This window comes from Neomonachus schauinslandi, chromosome 6, assembly GCF_002201575.2.
Source record: "Neomonachus schauinslandi chromosome 6, ASM220157v2, whole genome shotgun sequence".
NCBI classification, from domain to species: domain Eukaryota; kingdom Metazoa; phylum Chordata; class Mammalia; order Carnivora; family Phocidae; genus Neomonachus; species Neomonachus schauinslandi.
This window is the reverse complement of record NC_058408.1, coordinates 6,405,972-6,424,732: the sequence shown is the minus strand read 5'-3', so window position 1 is coordinate 6,424,732 and position 18,761 is coordinate 6,405,972. Positions and strand designations below refer to the sequence as shown.

Sequence of the window (18,761 nt, the reverse complement as noted above, 5' to 3'; positions counted from 1 at the left end):
TGCTCACACTGCTCTCACATACTTCTGTGAATCACGCTAGGGTCATTTACAGGCTGTCATGTGTGGTCACTTCATCACCCCACCCTTCTCATTTCCTGAATCTTGCAAGATTGCCTGAGTCCCGCAGAACAGCCTCAGTCTCACTCCACCAGCCGGCGGAAGAGGAGCTCCCACAGGCTCCCGTTGGCCCCTTCCTCCAGTCCCCTCCTCGGAGCCGTCCCCGGACTTGGAGATAGATTACAGGGCTCCCAGCAGGCTCCCCATGGATCTGCCCTATTACCACGGCCCTCTGTCCAAGAGAGACTGTGAGACCCTGCTGCTGGAGGACGGGATAGACGGCAACTTTCTGATAAGGGACAGCGAGTCCATGCCCGGAGTTCTGTGCCTCTGTGTCTCGTGAGTAGTCTCACCTTCCATACATCTGGACCCCTACCCTGAGTGTGGTCCTGATAGCCCAATGCAAAAGAAGTTGTATTTCACTCTGACCTTGCAGCCCCAATGAGCAGAATGAGAGACAGCGAGGCAGCGCTTGACGGGCATGCAAGGAGTGTGTCTGTCCCAGCGCCACCTGCTCAACCCAGCAGGACCCTCTGCAGAAGCAGGCAGGGGGTGGGGGTGGGTGGCAGCAAAGGGAAGGGCTGCAGGAAGCATGGAGGTGCCTGGGAGAGAGGCCCTTTCCTGGACAGGTTGGCTTAGTTGCTATGGAAGAGGCTAGATGTCCTTTATGAAATTGTAATCCGAGGGACTAAGTGTTCACATATATTCCGCCGGACTACTTAAAGTATGATTTCAAATTCTTTTAGGTTTGTAAAGAGCCTCAACATGCATCATTTCCTTTCATCCTCCTTAGAGCCTATCAATTGTTCCATTACACTGGGACATACCTGGATTCATAAGCATAAGCATTTTCTAGATGAAGAAACAGAGACCCGGATTTCTCGAATGACTTGCTTGTGTTAAAATGCATCTGGCATTTCCAGAGAGTTCAGTGTGAAGTTCTAGCAGCAACTCTGCTGAAGGAGCTTGTTTAGACCCGGTTAGAAAACAATCCTGGGGGGCGCCTGGGGGGCTCAGTTGGTTAAGCGTCTGCCTTCGGCTCAGGTCATGATCCCGGGGTCCTGGGATCCACCAGCATCCGGCATCCGGCTCCCTGCTCAGCGAGGAGTCTGCTTCTCCCTCTCCCTCTGCTCCTTCCCCCACTCATGTGCTCTCTCTCTCTCTCAAATAAATAAATAAATAAAATCTTAAAAAAAAAAAAAAAAGAAGGAAAACAATCCTGAACAGGTATCAGTGAGAACCTACTATCTTTAAATGTTCTATTTGGAGAGATCACTGAAGTTTTTCTTCTACCTGCTAGTGGAATTAAAACCCAAGTGTGTCTCTGGATATGCTTCAGTGCTTCTGAGAGTGAGGACAAAAAGGACTGTCGTGACTAACAGAATAGGCAGAGATCTCTTTGCTTCATTGTATGATACCAGAGATGCAGGTAAAAGAAAGATAGCCTGAAGGGGTTAGCAGTTGGAATTTTCACGTTACCAGTGATGACGGGGCTGGGGCCGGGCGGCGGGGGGGGAGCGGGGTCGGTTCATATAATTTTAGCTGTTGGTAATTCTTCTTTTGAGAGTGGCACAGTCACATTCTTTACCCATTTTTAGCTTGAGTTGTTCGTCTTCTGTTCCCTTTTTCCCCCCAGTTTCTATGTATGAAGGTAAAACATTTCTTTTTCCAAAAAGGACACATGCACAAAAGAAAACTATAGACCAATTTCAATTTCAATTAATATCCATTTTCAAGAAACTACTAACAAAACAGAAGCCAGTAACATTAAAGGAGAAAATATACTATGCTCAATTTGGTCTATTCCAAGAAGTCAAGGATGGTTCCAAGTTGGGTAAATTAGTAGTTTAATTACATATTAGTAGGTCAAAGTTGACGAACTGCATAACTCGCTCAAATTTGCTTAAAAGGTGTTAGATAAAATTCATCATCCATCCCTCAATTAAATACACACACACACACACACACACACGTATGCATGCCCTTACACACTCTTAGCCATACAAAGCTAGATAGATACTTTCTTAACCAAAGGCCAGGTGAAGCATAGGAGAATCGCTGCTAAAATCATGAATGAGCCGATGATGCCCATTACCAGCACTACTAGGGAGCATTTTTCAGGAGATATGAGCAAGTGTAATTAGCCAAAGGAAATAAAGGTAAAAATTGAAAAGGAAGATGCAAAATTATTATTATTTGCAGTTGACATGATTTTATGCCTGTGAAATCTAAAATTTAATTGAAAAAAACCTAAAAAGTAAATTTAAGAAAATTCGATTAACAGTATCTGCTTGTAAAATTGAAATTAAAATCAATAGCTTTTTCATTTAAAAAAAAAACAGTAACCAGTAAGAAAATATAATAAAACAGGTCATTTACATTAGCAAAAAAAATAATAATACTCAGAAATAAATGTGATATGAAATGTGTAAGGTTTGTATGAAGAAAACTGGGGAACTCACTAGAAGAGGTACATGAAATTAGGGACTCAATTTGGAAGCATATCAGTTTACCACAATTAATCTATAAATTCGGTATGTTTCCAGTAAAAAAAATTAACAGAATTTTTTAAGTTTTCTTCAAGAATCATAAAGTTTATTCAGGTGGGACATGGAGCACAAGGAACCTGCTAGAATAGCCAAAAATATTTTTTATTTAAAAAAAGGGGACTAAGGGCACCTAGCTGGCATGTGACTCTTGATCTGGGGCCTTCTAGGTTGGAGCCCCTCAAGACGTGTGGAAATTACTTAAAAATAAAATCTTAGGGACACCCAGGTGGCTCAGTTGGTTAAGCATCTGCCTTCGGCTCAGGTCATGATCTCCGGGTCCTGGGATCAAGCCCTGAATTGGGGGTCCCTGCCCAGCGGGGTAGTCTGCTTCTCCCTCTCCCTCTGCTGTTCCCCTTGCTTGTGTTCTGTCTCTCTTTGTCAAATAAATAAATAAAATCTTAAAAAAAAAAAAACTTAAAAAAAGGAGTTTGGTGCTGACAGATCAATGGAATAGAATACAGAGTCTGGTAGAAATAAGGCAAAATACATTGGAATTTAGCATATGATTAAAAGCATATTTCACATCAATGATCATGAACAACCATGAATGGTGTTGGGGTGCTTGACTGATCCTTTCGAAAAAATACACCTGAATTCCTTTCTTCTTGAAGTAAAATTAATTCAAACTGGTTCTAATGCATAAGTTATTTTTTTTAAACATGAAACCACACGTACTAAGAAGAAATGATGAACTTTTAAAATATATACCTGGGGTTGAGAAGGGCCTTTCTAAGCAGGATGTAAAGCCCAGAAGCCAAAAAAGAAAAGTCTGATGAATCTGACCACTATTAAAAAAAAAACTGCTGGTAAAAACAACTTAAAAGACTATCAGCAAACTGACAGGACGAGTGAACCTCATAAACAAATAAGTGATTTTAAAAATCAATACAAAACTAGGTAAAGGGAAAGAGAAGGAGATTCTTGGAAACAGAAATGTGAAAAAGAAGGAAGGAAAAATGCTAGATCTCACTCATAACTAAAGAAATAGAAACTGGAAGAATAATGAGATACCATTTTTACCTGTTCAACAGGCAAGAATTAAAACTATGGAAATACTCAGACGAAGTTAGGGTGCCAGGAAGCAGATACCCTCATACAGGTGAACACTGTCTCTTCGCATGGTAATGTGGCCCAAACATAAAATGCATGGATGTAACCTTTGACCCCAAATTCACTTCTTAGTGAATAAATAAACCTACCTTGGCTGGCTCAGTTGGTAGAGTGTGTGACTCTTGACCTTGGGGTTGTGAGTTCGAGCCCCCATTGGGTGTAGAGATTAGTGCGTTGTTTTTTTTTAAGATTTTATTTATTTGTTTGACACAGAGAGAGAGCACAAGCAGGGGAAGTGGCAGAGGGAGAGGGTAGAAGCAGACTCCACGCTGAGCAGGGAGCTCAACATGGGTCTCTGGGATCATGACCTGAGCCGAAGGCAGACACTTAACTGACTGAACCATCCAGGCATCCCAAGTGTAGAGATTACTTTAAAAAAATCTTTTTTTATTATTATTTTTTTAAAGATTTTATTTATTTATTTGACAGAGAGAGACACAGCGAGAGAGGGAACACAAGCAGGGGGAGTGGGAGAGGGAGAAGCAGGCTCCCCGCAGAGCAGGGAGCCCGATGCAGGACTCGATCCCAGGACCCTGGGATCATGACCTGAGCTGAAGGCAGTCGCTTAACCAACTGAGCCACGCAGGCGCCCAAAAAAATCTTTTTTTAAAACACCTATCTTATATGACCTAATAATAGCCTACCTTATCTTACTTATGACAGCATGAGTGTGTGCAAATTGATTAATAAGAATGGGTAAATCCATATATCGTATGAAAAAACCTCCAATATCTATGGTAAGAAAAAGGCAAGATGCAAAGCATGATCCCATTTGTTTAAAAAAAAAGTACGTCTGGGTCTTTGTATATTCCTATACAATTCTAGGAGGTATATAAGTAAGAAACTTGTAATAGCTGGGAAATTGAGAAAGAGTGACTTGGGGAAATTTATTCGATAACTTTGCACTGTTTAAATGTTTTATATGTGCATGTATGACTTTTGTAATGAAAAAAAGTGTATAAAAAAGTAGTGAATCCCTGTTATCTATTCAAAGACTGTGCTAGGCACAGGGGGATTCCAATAGGGAACCTGCAATTTTTTTTCAAGGAGATCCAAAGCATGTAAATAAATTAGAAAAGGGTGAAGTATAAATTTAAGAAGAGACAGTTTTATGCAAACTGAAGGGCCAAAAATATGAGCAGGAGAGTGTTCTTAGAGGAGATGGTATTTGAGCTGGGACCTGGAAGAGTGGTAAGATTTGATTACACAGAAATGGAAATGAATAATAGAACCTTTATGTATTCATTCAACACTGGGAAGCATGTTAGGGAGGGAAGGGGGCAGGAATAGAGGTCTAGAGGCAGGATGTTTTAAAGCACACATGAATCATACAGGGTTCCTGAAAGGTAGCTTGGAAACCAGCTTTTGAAAAAGTAGGTTTGGGATAATATTATGGGGTCTGAGAAGGATGAGTCCATAGATAGCAGGGAGATGTAGATGGTTTCCAAGCAGGCAAGTGACAAGACTGGAACCCTCCAAACTCCCAACTGGAGTGTTAGGAATTCCAATCTGATATATGGAGGATGCACCAAAGCTGTCGGATGATGGCAATTGAGACCATTGTGTCTCCAGATGGGAGATGGTGAGGAATTAGCGATGTGGGAGCAAGTAGTGTGAATGGGAAAAGAAGGTGCAAGGGATGTCATAGAGACAGGAGACCTTGATCCAGACCTCAGTGTAGGTAGTCTCTACTGGGATTCTCTTTAAAAATCAACATTTATTTTCAACTGTTTTGTGGAGTATCAACCCAGCTTGTGTGTTCTTCTAAAGTGAAAGTCACTAAGGAATGTGAAACATAATAAAATCCAATGAAGAGGGAATAATATATATTTGGGGGACATCTGCCCATAATCAGGCCTCACCCTCTTCCCTGCCCACATCCCTGAAAGGCAGACACATTTCAGGTACCCTCAGGCTTAAGGCTCAGGTCAAATGGCCCCCATGGAAACGGGCATTATCATGATCCTTGTGAAGTTTTGTTATCACACAGATCAGTACAGACCATTCAATTCTAGTTGTTCAACGAGTATTGAAAATCTCTTATATGCCAGGCACTATGCTGGGCACTCAATTGGTGCCTTCAACACAGCTCAAAGCCTAGTGGGGAAAATAAAGAAATAAATGGGGAAAAGACAAAAGTACCTTGGAGTGTGTGCTGATGAGTACACTCACATTGGGGCGTATGGGAACTGAGAGGAGGGAGGGACCCATTCCTCGAGGTGTGGAGAGCCTCGGCAGAACTGGGACTCGGAGGATGAATAGTGGAACCTTTATGTATTCATTCAACAAGCATATACCGAGTGGGTGAAATAGTGATGAATACTACAGGGGTCGGTCTTGCCCTCACGAATGTACATTCCAGCAAGAGGAGACAATACGATGAAAACCAAACAGGGTCAGAGTACAGGGAGGGATAGAGAGGCTACTTCAAGTTGGATAGAGAAAGGTTCCTCTGAGGAGGTCACACAAAGCAGTTCGTGCTTTGATACACAACCTTATGTGAACAAAGCCAAAATGACGTACACCACCAGAATTAGCATATTTTCCTGCAGCTACGCATTCAGAGCCACCATGAAGGTGCTTTCTCTGAGCCAAACATTGTGGTCGGCATGTCACATTCCTCATCTCATCACCCAACCTGGGTGGCCCCTTCTTCTTTGCTGCGTTAGAATGGCAACATCCCAACTTCCATGCTTTCACAGACCTAAACGAAAACATTATGGGGAAGTTTAGAAATAAAGAAAGTCACGTAGCGAGTTGGCCCAGCAGCAGACAGTATTGAGTAGAAAGGCCTGTGGTAAATGTGGACAGGAAATGTGACTCGATCACAGAGCCTGATAGAAAACGCCAATACGCCAACCACTCTCTCTGCAGTGTGACTTTGTGTGAGAAGCTGAAACTGGGTCTGCCTTTAGAATCAGTAGAGTCAAAATGGAGTAGATGTGGGGAGATTCAAGGGCCACAGCTGCAGGCCTGAGGGGACAGGAGGGACTCTCTGTAGCCAACAGAAGGCCACAGTTGAAAAGAATCTGGGCCCTCACTGAGGAGGACACAGCAACAAGAAGGAGGAGTGGGAGACACCTGGGGAGGTGGAGGGGGAAGACGGTTCTCTCAGATTCTGAGATCTTTGGCAAGACTCCAGAGCTCGCAGAGAAAAAGATATTTCAAGCGTTTTTATTATTTTAGAAAAATCCATTGTAGAGAAAGGTCTAAAAAAGAAAGCAGAAGTGTTCTCAATTTCACCACATGGAGATTACCATTTCTAATATTTCAGTACACATGCCTCCAGACTGCTCTATATGCCCGCGCTTGTCTAAGGAAATATAAATGGGTACACAAATGGTTTGTTACACGTGACGGTTTGCGAATTGTTTTTTGTCAATGCATTGTTGGTATCTTGCCACATCAAAGAAAGCCAATACACATCACTCTTTTATTGATTGCCTCTATCATAATTGGTACCTAATCATGCATTTAGGTTATTTCCACTTTGGTCCAATGGACCCAATGTAACTTGAGACGATTAACATTTTTGTGCCTACATCTTTGAACGTTTGCCCAACTCTCTCCTTAGGATAAAATCCTAGAATTTTTAACATTTTAACACACACTGACAATTTGGTGCCACAAAGGTTATACCAAGGCACAGTCCCATCAAGACAAGCGAGAAGTCAAAAGTCTTAAAACACTCTTTATTGACGTGTGTTTCACACTTGTGTCAAGGCCTGAAGAAATGCAGAATGCCTAGTTGACGTCATAGGGCAGTCAATTCCATTTCCTTCAACTGACTTTTTAAAGTTTGGTTTAAAATAAAACTACAAACTCGAACGTGAAGAAGTTTCCTTGCCACACTGGTCATGGCGTGAGACTGACTGCTAATTGTGGACTTGTCGTGAACTGAGAAAGGACACAGAGACCCACGCACAGCACCTCACATGATGACCATTTGTAAGGCTAAGCCCCACTGGAAAGAGTGAAACAATTCAAAGATAGGCCAAAGCTCAGATAATCTGTATTTTGACCTTTTCTTTCTTTTTAAAAAGATTTTATTTATCTATTTGAAAGAGAGAGAGAGCACACAAGCAGGGGGAGGGGCAGAGTGAGAGGGAGAAGCAGGCTCCCCACTGAGCAGGGAGCCCGATGCGGGACTCCATCCCAGGACCCTGGGATCGTGACCTGAGCCGAAGGCAGATGCTTAACTGACTGAGCCACCCAGGAACCCCTATTCTGATCTTTTCCAACTGAAAATTTTCATCTCAACTGAAAGGTAATGCCAAAGATTTAAAAATGGTCTTTATAAGCCAGCCCTGTGTATTTCTCACATCTTCAATGGGGTCGAAGACTTCCATGGGATAGCCAAGAAAGTAGGCATTAAAATACACCGAAGTATTATAAACCTTCGAAATGATTAAGTGCCTGGCTGGATCTCCTTCCTTGTTGTCATGTCCAGAGCAGTCCTCCACTGTGGGTCACTCTCATGCTGGAGGTCAAGCCACCACATGTTTACTAAAGACCTAGCAGCAAATATAGGAAATATTTTTCTTCTCTCTAATGCCAAGACTAACCATGAAAAGAGTAAGAATCATAAATGTAAAATGAACTTAAATTTGGTTTCTATATTAGAGCAAATATAAATTCTATTCATATACCTTTTTATGTCATGATCTTTATAGCTTTATTGAGGTATCATTGATATAAAATAAAAAGTGTACAATTTGATGAATTTTGACATTTGCATGCACTCATGAAACCATCACCACAGCCCAAATAATGAACATTTCCATCACCTCCAAAACTACCCTCGTGCCCCTTTGTGATCTCCCCTTTCCACACCCCCCACCCAAGCCCCAGTGCACCGTCACCTGCTTTCTGGCACTATAGATGTCTATGTATTTCCCAGAATTTAATGTAAATCAAATCATAAAGTAGTAGCCCTTTTTGTCTGACTTCTTTCATCCAGAGTAATTACTTTGAGACTCATCCGTAGAGTTCCGTGCGCCAGAGTTCGGTCCTTTCATTGCTAAGCAGTATTCCATTCCGGGGAGGCATTACAATCTGTTTACTCAGCCAGATCAATTACAGTTGAAATTGGCATGAATATCTGCAACCAATCTTGTGGGCATATGATTTCAATTCATTCATATGTGGAATTTAGGAAACAAAACAAGGGAAAAAAGAGACAAACCAAGAAACAGGCTCTTAACTCTAGAGAACACACTGCTGGTCACCAGAGGGGAGGTGGGGAGGGTGGGGCAACAGGTGATGGGGATTAAGGAGGGCTCTTGTGATGAGCACCCGGTGATGCACGCGAGTGTTGAAGCACTATATGGTGCACGGGAACCTAATACAACACTGTATGTCAACTACACTGGAATTAAAACTGAGCCCTTTCAACTGTTTGTTTTTGTGTTCGGATAAAGACCATTTCAGAGCGGTCAGTGAGCATGTAGAATCTTAGAAACGTAACCACTGACATTACTAACGGCTTAAGTGGCAAACTCTGCTTTCAGTAAAGGTATCAACTCTTAGAAAGATCCAAAAGGTTCAAAACAGATTTTTTTAAAGTTGCAGAAGAAGGGATGAGGTTGTTTGAAGGTGAACAAATCGAAGGAAAGTATTCAGAATTAACTTAAATTTTATGTCCTTAGCATTCCCCAACGGTGTCAACAGATAACGCTTTTCCAGTGGATGGAAACGTTTGCATAAAAAATCCTCAGAACTCAGTGATGACCCTACTGATTCACCTTCCCTCCCTGCCTTCTTCCCTCCCCCTCCCTTCATCCCTACCTCTCTCCTTCCCTTTTTTCACGTCGAAAATGTACTAAAAAGACTTATTCTACTTTAAATTTTTCATTGTTAATGAAAATTTAATAAGCTTTGGAGCGTTTGGTTTTTTGAATACTGTATGTCAGTTAATTAATTTTATTATTTATTTATTTATTTATTTGAGGGAAAGAGAGGGAGGGGGAGGGGCAGTGGGAGAGGAAGAGAGAATAGAATCTTAAGCAGACTCTGCGCTGGGCTAGGAGCCTGACGTGGGGCTCCAATCCCAGGACTCTGAGATCACTACCTGAGCCGAAACTGAGAGTCGGATGCTGAACTGCCTGAGCCACCCAGGTGCCCCAATTAATCTAATCTAATGATAGTTTATATTAGAAAGTATGTATTTATCTCATGTATTTTCCTTAACTTATACTTTTACTTAATATTTTATAATATAGTGATGATTTTTTAGATTGTAAATGTGTTTAAATGTACTAAATATTTAGTTTCTGTGATCTTTGCTTTTTTAATAAATAATATAATATTGGCATTGTCAGGTCTGTGCCAATATTGCCAATCTTAAGAAGTGCACATTTGGGTTTACAGATTGTATGCATTTCAGCTTTAGTAAACTTTGCCAAATTGTTCTCCAAGACATTAGTATCTAATTACATCCCCATTAGTTGTAGGTAGAACTTTCTATAGCTTTACATCACGGCCAATATTTTCCATAAGTAAACTCTCATGTCTTTGCCAATCTGGTATGAAATGATATCTAATTATGGTTTAATTTGTATTTCCCTGATTGATAGTGAAGTAAAACATCTCTTCATATGCTTAGTGGACATTTCATTAGCCTTTTTTAAATGGTACATTAGTGTTCTTATCATACAGTAATGCTACGGTGATCTTCTCCCCGCCTGTGGACTTTCTCACTCTGTTAATAATATATTTTGACAGGGCGCCTGGGTGGCTCAGATGGTTAAGCATCTGCCTTCGGCTCAGGTCATGATCCCAGGGTCCTGGGATCAAGTCCTGCATCGGGCTCTCTGCTCCTTGGGAGTCTGCTTCTCCCTCTGCCTCTCTCTCTCTCTGTCTCTCATGAATAAAGAAATAAAATCTTTAAAAAAATAAAAAAAAATAATATATTTTGATAATCGGAAGTTTTAATTTTAATATAGTGAGTTTATTAATCTTTTCTTAGGGCTTGTACTTTTTTTGATGTAGGAGCTCCTTTCTTAACTCAAGGTCATGAAGTTGTTCACTTACACTTACCTTTCCTAAGTTCACTGTTTTGTTGATTCACGGTTAGGTCTTCAATTAGAATGTGAAGTAGGGATCCGATTTTATTTATTTCCACATTAAGACATTACCATTATTATTTAACAAATAGTCCATCCCTCCTCACTGATCTGCTGTGCTAGCTCTGTCATATACCAGCTTTTCAGACATATATGGGTCTGTTTCTGGGCTCTCTATTTTATCACATTAATATCTTTTCTACCCTGGAACCAGTTCTCACTGTCTTATTTATAGCTTTATAAGAAGATTTGAGACCTGTTAATACAGCCATCTGCCACACACACACCCCAATCTTATTTTTCTTATTCAAAATTGACCAGATTTGGGGTGCTTGGCTGGCTCAATTGGAAGAGCATGCAACTCTTGATCTCGGAGTTATGAGTTCGAGTCCTATGTTGGGTGTAGAGGTTACTTACAAGTAAAACTTAAAAGAAAAATTGAGCATATTTTTGTGCAGAGGAGGGACATGACCTGACTCACATTTTTGGGGGCACACAACTTAAAGCCATTTATTAAACATTAGAAGAAATAAGAATCAATGACAAAATACATTAGGCTGAAATCAAAAGCATATCGATTGCAAGTAGATTACAAATATTTATGCTATTTATCTGTATGGGAAAATCTTTTGAACAAGTGGGAAAAGTTAATAAAGCTCTCTAAGTCAAAAAACATCTGTTTCTCATTTTTAAATAAGGGCCACCCTGGCTGTCGTGTAAAGAATAATAATTTATGACCTCAGAGAGAGAGAGAGAGAGGAAAAAATTGCTAGAACTATGTCCTTGAATAGATGACAATGGGTGGCCCCAGTGGAAGAGGGATTTGTTCCAGAGAGTGGCGTGCAAAGTTGGTGCATGGTTACAAAGGCTGAGGATGGGAGCCCAGAGTCTGGGAATTCTCTTCCGACTGCTTGAATCTCTGTGAAGTTATTAGTGAGGTGAGGTGTTTGGGGTGTCCGAAGAAAGGGGACAGTGTACAATCACTATTGAGGGAATGGGGAAATCACTGATTGCCTGGAGCACCAAGAGCCCACTGGAGGTCTGTGGTCATCAATTGGAAGTGAGACCAATCGGGACCCCAAGGGAACGAAGACAGGTGAGTGAGAACAGTGGAAAGTGGTAAGGCCAGAGGACTGGAGGCTCTGTGGTCAAGGGACTGATGCGGTCAGCGAATAGAGGAAAGGATCTGGGAGTGGGGACCAGAGAATGGGATGTGTGAAATTCATAGTATGAAAGGGTCGCAGTTACGGGCAACCACAAGTTCAAAGTCATAAGCCTAAATCTCTCATTCTCGAATAAATAAATGAAATCTTTTTTAAAAAAGAAAAAGATCATATTTGAGCAATGTCTGTCTTTAGAACTTGAAGTATATGGCTTTTGGACTAGTTAACATAGAAGCTCCATTTGTTTTAATCTTTCATACTCCTCTGGTGGAGATTTTCTTAGCTGATAATACAACAACATAATTAAAAATGAAGTCATTTAAGAATTTAACATGCGATAGTTGGGTTTCAAAGAACTACGTGATCAGGCAAATGCAATGTATGGACCTCGTTTGGATCCCGATTTGAATGATACCTCTGTGAAAGAAATTTTTTTATAAAGATTTTATTTATTTATTTGACAGAGAGCACAAGCAGGGGGAGTGGGAGAGGGAGAAGCAGGCTTCCCGCTGAGCAGAGAGCCCGATGCAGGGCTCAATCCCAGGACCCTGCGACCATGACCTGAGCAGAAGGCAGATGCTTAATGACAGAGCCACCCAGGCGCCCCTGAAAAGAAATATTTGAGACCTCTTCCCAGATATGGGATACTTTGTCACATGTGGACACAAACTCATGTGAAATGTTTTGTTGCTTGCGATGTGATTTGGGGACACCCACTGGCTTATTCTGGCCTCAGGAACCCCCACAAAAAGGATTGGGATTTGAAGTCAATGGCCAAAGCCTCCTGACAATCAGTGATCAAATCCTCTGTACCTTAAAGCTCTTAAGTTGCTTTCCAAATTCCCAATTCAGTCAAATGATTCTTTGGCATAGGTGCACGCATGGGGCCGGGGGCCCGGGGGGCGGGGGGTGGGCATGGGGTGGGAGGGATCATTAGGTAATCTGAGCCTCATGTCAATGTCTTTCATTCTCTCTTTTTTTTACACTTTAATATTTCTGGGTAATCAGAACATGTTAAACAGTTGATAGAGACATTTAATGTATGCATTTTCCTCCTGGGAAGCTATTGTTAAATTGATCCCTTACAATTAATGGCATCTTGGAATTGGAGAAATACAGTAATGTATTTATGTTATGTCTTGCTTTGGAAATTGCTAGATTGGGCCTATTATCTAGATTCTGGTTAGATTACTTAGCCAGCGGAGCCAGTTCCGATGAAGAACAAGAGCTCAATACATCATTTCCTTGGGCGAAATTCCCAACGTTCTCTTTTTTTCATTAACACTAACTATCTCTAATAAAGTTCAATGACACATCATTTAGTAAACAATACAGGAATGGCTCAATGGTGTTTTTTTATGTTGTATCAACTTAGAGCTAAGTGAAAAAACTAGAGAGAAGTACCAAGACCATGGAAATAGTAAATTCTCTCTCCTTATCCTCTTTGCTACAAGCCCAGACTTCCACCATCAGAATAAGTGTTCCCGTTTCCAAGCCTTGGTCTCTTTCAAATTCCCACAGATGAGAATGCCTGAAAATGATCAGTTTCTTTTGGGGACCCAAGATTGCCAAAGGCATTGTGCAGAAAATAGAGCGGTAGGTAGAAGAGACCTGGTTTTACATATGAGAACATTACGATTCACACAGTCATCTTTCCACAGGTTTAAAAATTTCGTATACACATACCGAATCTTCAAAGAGAGACATGGGTTTTACAATATACAGGTAAGAACGTATGAGAACTCCTGTAACGAAAGACTGGGGGAGAAGAACCTGAGATCATCTCTTGAACCTGAGATGTGGCAATGGAGAGGCATTTTAAAAAGGAAAGCAACATGCAGAGTTAGAGTCAGATCCATAGTAAACCTTGTCTTTCTCTGAGGGAAATAGGGAGGGTTTCTGAATATTCAAGGCTGTTATTCAGACGTGTAGACCCTGGTTCCCCCAGTGGTCAAATGCACCAGGCTGGACTCCAGGCGAGGTCGCCATCCAATTAGAAGACACACAGTGACCAGGGCGGGACGGAATGGGAAGGTAGGGAGCAGTCCGAACACGTAGGAAGACAAGTGAGCTCCACGATTGTATGAAAATATAAAGGGAAGCATCAGTCAATGGGCAGTCTTAGGGGTTTCTTTAATTTTTCTGGTTTACTGAGCATTAAGCAGAAAACCTTTTTGTTTTGAAATAATCTCTCTGGCTTAAGAAGTAGAGTATAATATTAACTGAATCTTTACTAGCAAAGGATCCTGAAATAATCTTTTTGAAACACTTGCAGACAAGGTTAAGCAGATTTTTCACTGCCAGATTTCTCAGAATCTTCAATATGCTAATGTTCATTGTGAATATCTAAAAGAAATTAGAATATACCGTGATCCCCAAACACACACACACACACACACACACATCACACACACATACATGTTTAAGTATATCTACCTGTGTGTGTGTGTATAATTTTTCTTTTCTTACAAAGGACAAACTGACAAAATTTGAATAAGCTCTATAGATTAGTAAGTAGTACTACATCAAGATTAATTTCCTCATTTTAATCACTGCAGTGTGGATATATAATGTTCTTGCTTTTTGGGAAATATTGATGTATTTAGGGTTAAAGAGCTATCATGTCCACACTTAATCTCAAAATATTTTTTTAAAAAGAATATGTATTATGTATCCCTATAATCGTACACGTATATACATGTACATTTAGAAAAAGAAAATGAAAAGCAAATATGTACAATATAAATGTTAACATTTGGGGTGTGAGGGGTGCCTGGGTGGCTCAGTTGGTTAAGCGTCTGCCTTTGGCTCAGGTCATGATCTCAGGGTCCTGGGATTGAGCCCCATGTTGGACTCCCTGCTCAGCGGGGAGCCTGCTTCTCCCTCTCTCTCTGCCTGCCGCTTCCCCTGCTTGTGCTCTGTGTGTGTGTGTGTCAAATAAATAAATAAAATTTTTAAAAAAGAATTAAAAAAACATTTGGGTTGTGGGTGAAGGATATATATAAAAATTTTAAAAGTATTTTTTCAACTTTTCTTCAAGTCTGAAATTATTTCAACATAAAATATTTTCTAAAAAGCAACTTATATGAACTCTTTCCTTTGTCGTGCATGCTTTGGGAAATTGTGATAATTCCTTAATACAGGGGAAGGAACAGGCAGAGGGAGAGGCAGCCTTGCTCTGAGGGCTCAAACCACTGCTTTGAGGTGTCACATTGCACATACAGTGGATGGTGATGAGTATCTTGTATTTTGGCAGACTGTAGAAGGTGCTCCCAAACAGATCTTCTCAAACCTAAAGGAATTGATCTCCACATTTGAGAAACCAAATCAAGGGCTGGTGGTCCACCTTGGACATCCGATAAAGCAAGCCATCTTCTGCCCGAGATGGAGACGATCACAGATAAAGCTGGATGATATTTACGGTAAAAACTCTTACGTGGGGGTCAGAAAGGAACTTTAGTCCCATTTCTTCCACTGGCCGACTTTGTAGAATTTATACAGATACACACCCTGTTCTGTCGTGTTATCTCTAAAAGACTTTGCCCACCAAAAAGCAGCATCAGTCTTGTTGGGAAGCAGTGTCTTTGAGCCCCGGAAGGTGGCCAACACACGGAGTGCTCTGCCTGGCTAGCCAGGAGAGCAAGAGTGGTCCCCGGTGCATTCTGGAAGAGCTGACCTCACACCCATCCTGTGACCTTGTGTGAACCACAGGTTTGGGAATAGATGTACAAGCAGGCAAAATTTTCAAATGAGAAAATTGCTTTGATGCCCTCTCCAAGGCCCACACTGGTACATTTTGCTCAATATTTGCTGAGCATTCATTTATTTAGTGTTAGGGGACAAATTATTCCAGATATATCCCGAATGGAATTAAGCCATGGTGGAAAATGAGAGATGGCCAGTAAATTTGAGTGCAGAGAATCCACACTGAGGCCCTCTCAAATCGTATCACTAGCAGCCACAATTGCTTACTTGCTCCCCGTGAAACCTGCCCTCAGAAAATCATCCCTCTAGTATTTGTCAGTTACAACGTGGTTTGAATTGAACACGGATTTCCTGAGACATTTACGGCTTACTCCTGTTTTCCCATGGTGGCACGTAGGGTCACATTCCCAAGCAGAGGGATTTCAGTTATCAGTGGCCGGGTGGAGGGCACTGAGGGGAGTCATGCTAGCTAGGGAGACGGGCAGAGGGCAGAGTTCCAGGGAGCCTGCAATCACCCCACATTCTACTGTCTGCTTAAGTCACCCTCCGGGCCACCAGGGCAAGATTCTCACCTCCCAGCAAAACTAAGCATGGGTTTTTAATGATGAGAATAACAACCCCTCCTCTGCCCCCTGCCCCCTGCCCAGGTCTGTGCACCCATGTACACACAAAGTCACTTCCTATAGATTTAGCTACAGGTGTAATCCCACGGCCACGTTCCACCGAAACTTACAGGAACAAAAGCACAAAAAGGGGCAGAGCTAGAAACCCAGGAACGTTGTGCACTGCAGTCCTTAGGAAAACCCAGATGAGCTGCTGAGGGTGGTGGGGGCGGTGGCCGTTATCTGTCCAGCAATGATAAAATAATCACAAATGCCAAGGGGAGAGTTCTTTCAAGATCTTTCCCAAGAACTGGGCAGGAGTCTTACCACCCCGGCTGCCCACGCTTGATTAGCCCTGGTAGGTAACCCCAAGTCTTCAGCTACCAAAGGGGAGACATCTTCTCCTCAGCTCACTGGCTTCCTCCCCTTCCCTTGGCCTCCTTAGAATAAGCCTCAGATGTTCTCACTCTGAGGGAGACACAGGTTTTCTGCTGGAGCAGGAAACTTGGATGCCTAAACTTATAAAGAGACCCCCTATTTTGCCCGGGGAGCTCCCTGGATACACCTGCCCTTGAAGATGTCACTCTGATGTAGCATCGAGGTCCTCCTGTGCCTGGGGAAGAGGTCTTCTTTCCCTTGAGTGAGGTTGGTCCGTGCAACCCCCGGAGTTGCCTCATGGATGGTCTTCTGCTTTTTTCCCCCCAGAGAACAGTAACAGTGACTATGTGGAGGTCTTGCCTTGAAGACAAGGAGACTGAACAAAGCAATTAGAGAAGAGATGGGGTGACAGCTCTCACTGGCAACCCTGCTTCTCCTGCAGGTGTGGTTCTGGAAGACTGAGCTCTAGGGGACAATTCAGACTCTCCTGGTCTGCGTGACTGAAGACATTCTGTCCACCAACCTCAGAGAAATTATTCCCCACATCCCTGCCTCCCATGCATACACCATGAGCAGCTTTGAAACTCCTTTCCCCCCTCTCACTCTTCTTGCCTGGAATAGGACAGGCTGAACCTATTCTCCATGGTTGATGCCCTCCGGCAGACCAGCGATCTGAGGCACAGCTTCATACAGAAGAGTGCGCACTTGGCCATGAGTTAGGAGCCTGAGTTCCAGTCCTGTGGCTATGAGACTTTGGAGAAACCTCTTGCCCTGTCTGGGGGTCTCCACTTCTTCATCTAGAAAACAAACATATGTTCCTGCCTCTCTGCTGAGCCCGGATGTGTCGGGTGGAATGGAGGAGTCCCGGGGTCATGGAGATGTACACAGGGGTGGCAAGAGATCTGAGTCCTAGCCTCCCAAACAGCCAACATGGTCTCTGCACCTGCCTGTCCCAGTCTTGGTCATGGCAGGGGCCCTGACCTCCCACCTGTCCTTCTCCCCCCCATTCTAGTTCTTCTCCTTCTTACTAATCTTGATTTTCCTGCCAGACACATCCACGGAAACACTTTCTCACTGGTTTTGCCCAATTTCACGTATGCACCAACCACTTTAGCAGCATGGATGTAGTTCTGTACTGCAGTGATATCTGTGGGCATCTTAAAGATATTCTCCTTTGTGTGGTTCCTTTTCCCATCTAGATATTAAGTGCCACCAAAGCATGGTTGGGTCTCCCTCATATCCCCCAGTGTGGAAAAGTGTGCTGCATAGAGCTGTGCCCATTTACAGGATTTTGACTGGAAACACATTGCTGAAGGATTTGTTGAATTTGTTCAAAGTCCTTTGCATTTTTCTGTTAGTTAAAAATTTTAATTAAGACCTGATTAGTATGGAATGTACCAAATTCCATGCCCATTCTTTTACCTATCTTCAAACCATAGTGATTCATTTTACCCTACTGGACTTATCTTCCAAAGTTATTAAAGAGAAGAACTCTAGATTTCCAGACAACATGAACAGACGTTGTGGTTGGAGTCCCAAAGTGTGAGCCATTTTGAGTTCTTGGGTCACAGAAATCCATAGCTACTACCAAGTAGGTAAGAAGTGAAATGCAGCCATCATATTCAGGGAGCTGAGGGAGCTAAATCCTTCTGGTTGGTTCGCCATCTTTTCACAGTTCCAGTGGGAATCTCTCCCCCTCTCTTTCTTTTGGACTTAAGTATGGAGAGTTGAGAAGTTAATCACATTCCTCAGTTCTTAACTCATTATCACCATCAATCCATACAAGACCTTTCTTTGGTTTTATTTCATCTTTATTCCCCTTGTCACTAATTCTCATTCCAATGTTCACACCCTCCCCCATAGGAAGCAGCTCAATAGTATTTGATATATGCCCTTGACATGTATGCACCCTTGTAGGATGTACAGCATTGATTGTGAATATATATCTTTTATATTTACATACACAATATTCTATTCTTCCAATTATGTTATTACTTTTTTCACTCAATACCCAGTTTCTTGTAATGTAATTCAGTATCTTAATGATGCACAGTATTTAGTAGTGTCCTTCCACCACAGTTTGCTTATCCTTTCCTAAAGAGATAGTCATCTAGGTTGGTTCCAGAAACAACA

The 18,761-nt window shown here is 42.0% G+C and overlaps 1 protein-coding gene across 1 annotated transcript; it reads left to right on the top strand.

Annotated features, from left to right (window-relative positions):
* The first annotated feature begins 254 nt into the window (after window positions 1-254).
* Window positions 255-16,993, top strand: SH2D1B (SH2 domain containing 1B). Its single transcript, XM_021698467.1, has 4 exons — window positions 255-396; window positions 13,605-13,668; window positions 15,200-15,365; window positions 16,956-16,993. Exons 1-4 carry the CDS (start codon window positions 263-265, stop codon window positions 16,991-16,993), a joined length of 402 nt encoding a protein of 133 aa, XP_021554142.1. The 5' UTR covers window positions 255-262.
* Window positions 16,994-18,761: the final 1,768 nt, after the last annotated feature.